This window comes from Tetrao urogallus, assembly GCF_951394365.1.
Source record: "Tetrao urogallus genome assembly, chromosome: 9".
Lineage (NCBI taxonomy): Eukaryota > Metazoa > Chordata > Aves > Galliformes > Phasianidae > Tetrao > Tetrao urogallus.
In genome coordinates this window covers 12,354,740-12,365,134 of record NC_136822.1, presented here as the reverse complement: position 1 = coordinate 12,365,134, position 10,395 = coordinate 12,354,740, and the positions used below count along the sequence as shown (strand labels likewise).

The window sequence follows — 10,395 nt, the reverse complement described above, 5'->3', positions numbered from 1 at the left end:
CCCAGCCGGGGCGGTGCAGGCACAGCTGTGCCGGGGCTGAGCAGCAGGCGCTGCACTGTGGTTTTGTGCTCGCCTGGGTGCCGGGAGCAGGGCACACACGTGCAGCCGCAGCGCCAGCCAGGCGTGTGCGCGGAGCAGCGTGAGCGCAGTGCACTGCAGTCCGCAGACCGCTGTGCCACTGCCGAGACCAGCCTCGCGGCGCCGGGCCGTGAGGGCCCACGGCTGGCAGCTGGGCACAGCGCTACAGTGTCCTGACTGCGGCGACAGAGCCCGGGGGTCATTAATGGTTACGGGCCGCCGTGACAGGGACCGGACACCAGCACAGGGCAGCGCGAGGAGCCCCGGAGCGTAGAGCACGCTGATGGGATCCGGGCCGCCACCACAGGACCCAGGCCACCGTGACGGGGCCCCCGCACCGCAGCCGTGCGCAAGCAGCCGCAGCCGCGCCCCCGTCCCCGCAGCCAGCCCCGGGACGCCGCAGTCGGGCCCCGCGCCAGGCGCGCTGCCCCGCACCTCACCCCGCCGGCCGCGGCCCCCCACCGCGCGACTCCCCCACTTTCCCCTCCCCGCTGCCAGCGGCCCCCCGGGGGGAGCGGGCGGGGCCGCGCCTGCCACGGGCGCCAATTAACTCGGTAATTAGCGCGGCGCTCCCGGCGGGACCCGGCCCTGCCCTCCCCTCCCGCGGGCGGCGCCCGAGGGGTTAACCGCGGCCGCCTGCCCGCCGCCCTCCCGCCCGCCATTGGCCGCCGGCCGCCGCGCGGCGCGCAGCCAATGGGCGGGCGCCGTCCACGAGCGGGGCCGCGTGCGGGCGGCGCCCATTGGCTGGGCGCGAGTGTGGGAACGGCGGCGGGGGACGTTTCACACGAGCCGCGCGCGTGCGGCGCGCGCTATAAGTAGGGGCGGCCAAAGGCGCGCGGCAGCCGCGCCGCGCCGCCTCCCGCCCGCCGCCCGCACGGGGCTCCGCGCCCGCCCGCCCCCGCGGGGCCGCCCTCCCGCTGCCGCTCTCCCGCTGCCGTGCCGCGTTGCGCCGCGGTGGCTGGCGCTGCCGCACCATGCCTGCCGACCTGATGGAGAAGAGCAGCGCCTCGCCGGTGGCCGCCACCCCCGCCAGCATCAACGCGACGCCCGACAAGCCCAAAACGGCGGCGGAACACCGGAAGGTAAGGGCGGGGCGGGCCGTGCTGCGCCGCGCCGGGCCGGGCCGGGCGCTGACCGCCGCCTCTCTTGCAGTCCTCCAAACCCATCATGGAGAAGCGGCGGCGGGCGCGCATCAACGAGAGCCTGGGGCAGCTGAAGACGCTGATCCTGGACGCGCTGAAGAAGGATGTAAGCGGCGGGGGGGGCGCGGGGCGGGGGGCGCGGGGCCGTCCGGCGGGGCCGTGCCGGTGTGAGCCCCGCCTGTGCCCGCAGAGCTCGCGGCACTCCAAGCTGGAGAAGGCCGACATCCTGGAGATGACCGTCAAGCACCTGCGGAGCCTGCAGCGGGCGCAGATGACCGGTGAGCGCCGGGGGGAGTGGCGGTGGTGCTGGGGCTCCGTGCTCTGCTCTGTTGACCCGGGTGCAGGCACGCACCGTGCTTCCCACCTGCGTCCTTGGCGCTGGGTTGGAGCCCTCAGTCAGTGGGCGTGGGGGGCGGTGGCCCGGGGTGGCTGCTCTGTCCTGCGGGGTCTCTGCTGCATGCCTGAGACCTCGGTGTTGGGATGCACGGTGCTCTCTGCCGGGATCCTCAGTGCCCGGGAGCATCCTCCCTGCTCTCAGGGCTGTGGGAGGTGCCACCAGTGGGCAACTCGTTGTGTCCCCGCTGACCTCCCTGTGACTCTCACCCCACAGCTGCGCTGAGCACAGACCCTACAGTGCTGGGCAAGTACCGCGCAGGCTTCAGCGAGTGCATGAATGAAGTGACGCGGTTCCTCTCCACCTGCGAAGGTGTCAACACTGAGGTGCGCACCCGGCTCCTGGGCCACCTGGCCAGCTGCATGACCCAGATCAACGCCATCAACTACCCCGTGCCGCCTCCGCCGCTGCCACCGCCACCCGCAGCCTTCGGGCCACCCCTGGTGCCACCAGGTGGAGGTGCAGGGCCGCTCCCAGCTGTACCCTGCAAGCCAGGTTCTGATGCAGCCAAGGTTTACGGTGGCTTCCAGCTGCTGCCTGCCTCTGACGGGCAGTTCGCCTTCCTCATCCCCAGCGCTGCTTTCGCTCCCGGCGGGGCTGTGCTGCCCCTCTATGGCGGTCCACCCACGGCTGCCACTGCCGCCTCGCCCCCTGGCCCCTCACCCGGCACCGCTGACTCGGTCTGGAGGCCCTGGTGAGGGTGCCAGGCACCGGACTGGACTGAGCACCGCGCCCCGTGCTGCTGGCACGGTTGTACATAGGTTATACGTTCATATTGGATTGTGCCTTTGTACCATAGCACTCCCTCCAACAGTGTTTCGTGTTTTACACGAGATCATTTTTCTCCCCTTCCTTTCCCTTCCTTATGTGACACCAAAGATCGGGATTTTTTTTTTTTTTTTTTTTTTTTTTTTTTGAATACTCTTAAAATAAAAGAGTCTCTTCTGTTTTGGAAGGCTTTTGGAGATACCTGGAGTGCTGGCTGTGTGCTTAGAGGGAGCCTGAGGATTGTGCTGCTGTGGGGCTGGAGCTGTATGGCAGACCTGGCCCCCTTTGTGTGTTGGGAAATTGCCTGGCCCTTTCCCTGCCCCTGGGCAGATGTAATTCCTGCTTCCCTGGGAGCAGCCTGGCTTGATCTGACCTGCTAGAAGTGTTGTGTTTGCAGACCTGCTGTGTGTTCTGAGGGAGGCACCTCTCAGCTGCTCACATGCAGTGAGACAGATTGAGCACGGAGCCTCCTGCCCAGACCCCAGGGGCCTGTCCCTGGTGTAAATCACCGATGCCTGCAGCCCGGTGATTTACAGGAGAGTGCCTGCCAGCATCTCGTGTTACAACTGTGGGACAGGCCGGACGCAGTGCTGTGTCTCTGGGCTGACAGGCTGCAGCAGGCGGTGCTGGGTACCACCTCCACCTGGAGCTGGAGGCACGGAGCACGAGTCAGGCTGTACCGGATGATTAATGCTCTGCATGTGGTTTTGATAAAGTTGGGCATTTCCTCTGCTTTAATATGGAAAACATATGTCAGGGGGAGCGAGGTGGGGCTGTGTGGGCTGCCTGCCTCTCTAACTGTGAGCTGCAGCTGACCCTCCTGACTTGGTCATGCCCCATTTCCAGGCAAGATGTGAGCCTAGATAGGGGCAAGTGGTGGTCTCGGGTTACAGCTCACATCGCCCTTCCTAACAAGTCCTCACTCAGAACAGGCAGCTTTAAACCGTGCCAGGATCCATCAGGGATTTCTTCCAAATCCCCTACAGAAGCGTGTGGGGTTCTGCCTGGCTCAGCCAGGTGCTAAGCTGCATCCAGGTGTTGGGGAAATGCAAGCTGCTGTAGAGTGTGAGAGCAGACAGGGTCTGAGGCCTCCCCTCTCTGCATCTTCCTGATGTGAGAGTACTTCTTGGGGTGAATTTTGGAGGGGGAGAGGAGATGTCTGCAGTCGTCTCCACAGGGCTTACAGATGAGGATGTGCTTGGTGATGGCTGTGTTCTGAAAGCAGCTGCAGAGGATGATCTCCCAGGCATGCGGGTGACGATCAGCATTCTTCTCTCCTTTTTGTATGTAGATTTCCCTGTATCTCCCAATGCCTTTGCTTTTACTACTGCTTTCACTGTGGTATCCAGCAGCCGGGCTTTATGTGCCAGCTCTGTGTATCTGGGGCTGCCTGCCCCGGTGTCACCTCTGCACTGCTGCTGGTGACATGGCAGGACCAAGCCTGCTGTGCTCTCAAGGGGCCACTTGCAGGACCTGCCTGCTCGGGATCCGTGTTGCCTGGTGCTGGTGGGAGCTGGGTGCATCACCTGTAGCAGCTGTGGGTACTCCAGCTGAGCAGGGCCCTCCTGCTGGGGAAGCACATAAAGAGGAGACTCTATGGTAGGCTGATGGAACAGCCTATTAGTATAGATCTGGGAGTGAAAGAAAAGACGAACTGATCTGCTAATGGGAGTTCAGATTGCAGATAGTGTATTTGCTGTATGCTGGGCTCTGGCTTCACTAAAGCTTTGTATTTGCTCAGTCCCACAGCCTGTTGACATGAGAGATCTGCTGGAGTTTGTGCGATTTGAAGGGATCAGAGCTATTCCCAGGAGCTGTGCTCTTGATGCTAATTCACTTAAACCCTGGCAAATTTGGATGACAAATGTGGGCTGGGGGGTCCGTGGGCCTTTATGCACAGGAGCTGCCCTTTGGGTACAGCCAACGCCTTCACCCTGGGGATGAAGTGTGTAGGAAGCCCCGTGCCTGGCCCCGTCCCGCACTGGCGATGGCATGTGGGCTGCTGGTGTTGCACACCTGCCTATGGCCCCTGCCGTGCCCCGCTCTCCTCCCTGCCTGCCGCAGCCCTGTGCTCCGCCGGGCGCTGCCGCCCGCCCGGGAAACCTGTCATTAAAGTCAATTAACTTTTCCCACACTCCTCGCAAGCGGTGCGCAACCCCTCCTCGCTTCCTCCTTGGCTCTTAAGTGCTACCATATGGCACGGGCCCCGGCCCCCCCGCGCCCGCCCTGCCTTTGATTCCAGTCAGACAGCCAGAGCTTTATGATTTAAGCCGAGAGAGCCCTCGTACCAAGCCCTGGGCCGCGCTGCGGCCAAGGTGGTTTTTTTAGCAGGCAAGGCTGTTTTCTGGCAGGAAATGAATAGCTCCCAGATGAGCTCAGGAACCTGAGAGGTCGTGAGAAAAGAGCGAACCCCCGGCGCGGTGGCGGGCTGCCAGGCGGCAGGGAGGGAGGGAGCACACCCGCGGCACACGAACCCGCTCCGGCCCCTGCTGCCGGCAGCCGCCGCGGCCCCATGCCGGCCGCCCGCCTTCTCGCAGTGCCGGATGGCCCCGGGCCTCGGCCGCGCTCGTGCTAGGGACCGCCGGCTCTGGGCCTCGGGCTGGAGTCCAGGCTTTTGCGGCCCCAGGGGCGGCAGAGCGGCGACCTGGCCTGGCGGCACGGCGAGGGTTGAGGGGATGAGGGATGGTGGGGGTCGGGGTGCAGCTGGCTGGGATCCACCATGAGGGAGTGGGTGCTCGGGGCTGGGACGTGGCAGCCCCATGGATCCCAGCTGGGGTGCACAGCCCTATGGAGCGGCTGGCATCTGGGACTCCCCAGCCCCATTCAGCAGCCTGCTCCTTCCCAGCCCCCTCGCCATCACTCAGGAAGCCTGCAGTTTTGGCTTACCCCAGCACCTGCCCTTGGTAGGTGGGTGCCCTAGGGTAGGGTGGGGAATGGGACCTGTGATTTACAGGGGTGACATGTGTTTTACTTAAAACAACTCAAACAAAAGCACGGTTTGTTTTGTGGAACGCAGACTTCCTGGTGGGGTCAGCCCAGACAAATGACTCCACTCTGTTTCATTAAACATTTGTGGCCAGCCACACCATCAGCTGGTGCTAGGGGCTGTGTTCCCAGCTGAGCTGGGACATGGGGGAAGCTATGCAGCTGGAGGTAAGGGTGTCTGTCCTCATACTCCTGCAGCAGGGAGCCAGGTCAGGATGGCGTTTCGGGAGGATGGAGTTGCTCCTCTGAACTGTCCTGCACACAGATGAGGCTGGGACAGCTTGGCTGTGTGACAGGGACACGCAGTGCCCTGGTGCTGGAACAGGGCTGCCCCATAGGTCTCCCACCCCCAACAAACACCATCTGACTCAGATGCTGCTGCCAGAACCTTACGCAAAGTCAGCCCTGGGCCAGCCACGGAGCAGGAGCTCCGCAGGGTCCTTCCACCCAGTAGGACCTGGGGCAGAGCTACCAGGTCTCAGGGTAAATACTGCCTTGTTATCCATAGGGTGCACTCATACCCTTTCTGAGGACAACCAGCATTTGTTTGGTGCTTTTGGCTGCCATGAGCTGACGAAGTTGGAGGGCTGTCGGCAATGACTTGGGGCTGCAGAAGCTTTTCCTGCTCCAGAAGATGGGCTGCAGTCCTACTCTCTGGAAAACATTATGGGTTCTTGAAACTGTAAAACAATCTGGCTGGTCTCTCTCCTGCTGACGTTGGAAATCTGGACAGTGTTTGTACCAAGAGAGGCAGCAGGATGTGAGGACACATGCTGAATCCTGCAGCTATGTGCCGTGCCTGGCTCTGCTCCACAGCCTTGCTGCAGCCCCGGCTCCTTGGCAGCACCGACGCACACTGGTGCCAGAGGGGAGGCCCGTGTGGGCCAGAGCCCGCTGCCGCTTCACACCACCTTCCTTTCTCCCACAGACAAGCTCACTCCTTGCTGTGGAGTTCTGCACATCCCTTCCCCCAGGGCTGCCTGCTCCCGGCTCCCCCTGAGCTGTCATTGTGCTGGGAACATCGGGGCTGGCAGCAGCACAGCCCAGGCTGGTGTTTCTGAGCGGGCTCCAAGCAGCTGTTAGCACTCGCAGGCGGTGCTGGCACGGGCTGGCTCCCTGCTGGGCCCAGCTGTGTGGGCAGGGGATGCAGGGACAGCCCCAGCAGGACTGGGTCCCCGTGGCCTCTGGAAGCTGAGTTCATCCCATGCTGCATGGAGCTGCCAGCGCTGGATTGTTGCCTTTTCAGGAGCACAATGAGGTTTATCTGGAGGTGCCTCGGCCCCGGCAGGCTGCGCACATTGTGTTTGCTCAGCCAGCGGCACGGCCGGAGCGAGGCCGGGTCACTGTGTGCCGCTCCCTGCCCAGCAGCCCCCTCCTCACAGGAGGCCTTGTGCAGTGAGCGAGGGCTCCTCATCGCTCTGGAGGAGCCCACAAGCTGAGTCACCACCAGCACCACCACCAACATCTTGCCAAGGGATGGTTTGCAGCCAGCCCCTCATGGCCAGCCACATCCCTGTCCATAGTGGCCGCACGTGGGTCACCGGTGCCAGGCTGCAGACGGACGTGTGGTAACCTGCTCCTTGCCCATCCCTCCCGGCTGCCTGCAGCATTCCCATGCAGGGAGGCTGAACACACAGCAGTGTGTTCCGCTTATCAAGAAGATCAAGAGGCGGCTTGATTACAGCCAGAAGGGCCTGGCTGCATGAGTACCATGGCAGAAATAACAGGGCAGGTACTTCAGAGCTCTTTAATCTAGCAGGGAGAAGCAAAACATGAGCTGGTTGCTGCACATCTCTTGCAGCCTGGGTGATTAGCTCCCCAAGGAGAGGCAGGAAAGTAGAATGCCCTCCCATGGGCACCGTATTCTCCTCTGAAGCATCACCTGCAGCAGTGTATTTTACCTTAAATTTTCATCTTGCTCCAAAATGCTCTATTTTATGAGCACACACCTCCTGATGTGAACACCGCTATCTTAGGGGTCAAACTGGCCCCACTGTCCCCCCACACCTGGCTGCAGGGATCTTTATCTCACTGAGCAGCAGAGCTCCAGTGTCCTGCTGGCAGAAATTTATCTGTAAATTTCCTCTAATTGAGAACAGCTGGGGGGGCTGTGGGACGTGGACTGATACGAGAACTTGATTAGGGTTGGGGCAAACAGGGTAGGGAGACGGAGGTGGCTAGCAGGGAGCAATGCTCCAGCCCTTAACCTCTCCTCGGGAGCCCGCAAATTATATCTGTTAATGGATCAGCCCCCTGGTATCCTACAAATAAGTCATCTGGCTAAGTGCGTGGCAGGCATTTGTTACATTTTCATCGCATTTAATTTATCTTGTGATGAGCGTTAACTCAACGAGTCCCAGGAACAGCAGGTAAAGAGCCACACCGGCATAGCTGGGCAGAAGACTCTGGCTGCAGAACAGTTCTGAAGAGCACAGAGAAACATTTTTTCCTGCTTCCCTATGGAAATGGAAAACCCTCTATGGGATAAGGCTGGGAGCCTTTGTGTGTGAGGGACAAAACACCCCACAGCACTGTGATATAGTCCTAAACCTGAGGCTGCAAAGTCCCTTCCCAAAGCCCCATGGCTCTGTGAAGGACGTGTCAGCCTCTCCTGCTGCCTCTGGGCACGCACAGAACTGTACCTTCATACCATAGCACTGCACTGGTCACCGCACCATGTCACCGCAGTGTCACCGTGCCTGCCCTGCAGGCAGTGGCCAGGAAGGCGATGCTGCCATGGGGCTGGGGCACGCCGGGCAGCTCCCTCGGTGCCAGGAGTGATTTACGCAGTGCACCCGGCAGCAGAGTCAATTAAGGTCACATTTCTGTGTCGCTAAACAACAGGCGGCTCTGGGTTCGGTCCCACTGAAAAGAAAACAAAAGCCACCCCTTGAAATGGGGTCTTTGAGGAGGTTCAAAGGAGCACAGCACAAAGGGCGGGCTTTGTGGTCACCCCTCATCCCGCGCCGCTTCCAGGGCCCTTCCCGACCAGAGACACTGCTAATGTGGCAAGTGGGAGTTTTTAATTGTCCGGCACAAACAATGCTGGCATATTTAGGCCGGCCTCATTACAGAACCATCCAAAACGCTTGAGAAGCATTCCCACCACTTAGCATAAATAGCAGAAATGCTCTTTCACAAACGGAGCAGGTCCCATCTGCTCCCAGTCCATCCTCACCTTGACTCCCACTGGCACATCCTTGCCCACCACCACTGCTGGCCCCACTGATGACACTATTGCTGGTCCCATTGCTTCTGCTACTCCTGGCCCCACTGCTGATCCCACTGCTGGTCTTCCTGCCGACCCACTGTTGACCCCATTGCTGGCCCCATTCTTGACCACTGCGATCCTACAGCCCAAGCAGTGCACGCAGTCTGTGCCCTCAGCCCTGCCAGTCTCCCCACAGTGCCTCCAGTCTGCACACATCCCTAGTGTTCACTGCACATCACGCAGGCATGGGGGGATCCTGTTTACCTGGGGTGGACCCTGGCAAGGAGCCTCATCAGCACACAAGGATCAAAGTGCAGTGGCTCCTGGTTGATACCTGATCCTGGAGCTGGACGGGAGCTGGGAGGCTGCCTGGTGCCTCCTGCTTGCATGGCAGTGTTCAGCTCTCCCTCTTCCCCTCTGCCTCCCTCCGCTTGGAGCCAGCACACTCCCCACGCCTCACAGTTTATTAAAAATCCGAGGTACCTTGGAAGAGACAACACAATGGTGAACTCAATACAGCTGCCTTGTATTAATGGACTGCCCCTTTTGATTTTCGAGTGGAACTTTTGGCAGAACACCAGCGTCAAAAAGGGAAAATGGCTGTAAAACTCAGCAAAAGGGGGGGATAAAAAGGGGCTTTGATCAGAAGGGCTTGAAGGTGAACGGCGGCGGTGCTGGCGGTGTGCTGGGGGCGAAGCGCGGCACTGCAGAGGGAGCAGGGCTGAGGGCTGAACGGGTTCAAAGGGCTCCGAGTGAGGAGCAGCACCGGAGGATTATTCACTTTCTATATTTTCACTCCTGCAGCACACATGGGAATCTAATTGGCCGGGACGAGAAATATAGCCAGACAGCTTACAAGCAGGCTGGAGAAGACAGAAAAATATTTGCAGCTGCAAGCCATTAAAGGCAAACCCAGCCTCGCTCCTCCACTTTAATTACCCTTCTGTACGCTTTCCTCTGCGTACCAGTGCTAACGTCAGTTCAAAAACCTTTCTGATCTTAAAAGGCCGAGCGCAGCACCTCGCTGCTCCTAGTGCTGGGCTGAACACAGCAGCAAGGCACAGCACGACAAGGCACAGCACGGCATTCCCTGTGCCAAAGCCACTGCATGGGGTGCTCTGGGCTCCATGGGTGCCTGGCGCACTGATGCCAGCACGGTCAGAGCTGCCTGCACTGAGCAGCAAAGAGGGATTTTCTGTTCTTGAATAGCAGCGTGCTGCTCCCAGTCCCATTGCTGCTCATTTCCCTTTCCGCCAGCAGCAGTGGCACCACAGCTGTTATTGCAGGTGCCTGCTTGTGGCTCAACACCACTCTGCTGTAACCAAGAGCGGGACTCGCTCTGCGCTGCTCCTTGTCAGTGCTGTGAGCTGACTTTGCAGCATTTTTAATCCAGCTACAAACATGGGAGGGATGCAAGTTGGCTGAATGGGGCAGTTCTCCTTGGTTATTCTCAACCTTCGGTGCAATCCCTCTGCAAATGCACCAACAGGAGAAAGGGATGCTTGGGTCTGGGGAGATATTACAGTTGGGCTTAAAGCCCAACTGCATCCCTATAGATGAGGGACACAGAGTGCAGGGATCTGAAGGAGCAGTGGAGCTCACCCGGCTCAGCCGCACTCAGCCACTTCCCAGCCCCGCTGAGCCCGGGGCTGGGGATCCAGATTGGAACCACATTGAAGCACATTTGCAACGAATTAGGCCGGCAGCCAGCAGTGCTTGCTTGGCTGTGTGTGCAGCCAATCTTTGGGGATTGTCAGCTCCTCCCAGGTTTCCACAGCGGATGTTCCCCGGCCAGAGTGCAGCTGGGCTTTGTGCGG

The 10,395-nt window shown here is 60.5% G+C and overlaps 1 protein-coding gene across 1 annotated transcript; it reads left to right on the top strand.

Moving 5' to 3' along the window:
• Positions 1 to 1,230: 1,230 nt before the first annotated feature.
• HES1 (hes family bHLH transcription factor 1) lies at positions 1,231 to 2,487 on the top strand. Its single transcript, XM_079539816.1, has 3 exons — positions 1,231 to 1,326; positions 1,411 to 1,498; positions 1,831 to 2,487. Exons 1-3 carry the CDS (start codon positions 1,246 to 1,248, stop codon positions 2,310 to 2,312), a joined length of 651 nt encoding a protein of 216 aa, XP_079395942.1. The 5' UTR covers positions 1,231 to 1,245; the 3' UTR covers positions 2,313 to 2,487.
• Positions 2,488 to 10,395: the final 7,908 nt, after the last annotated feature.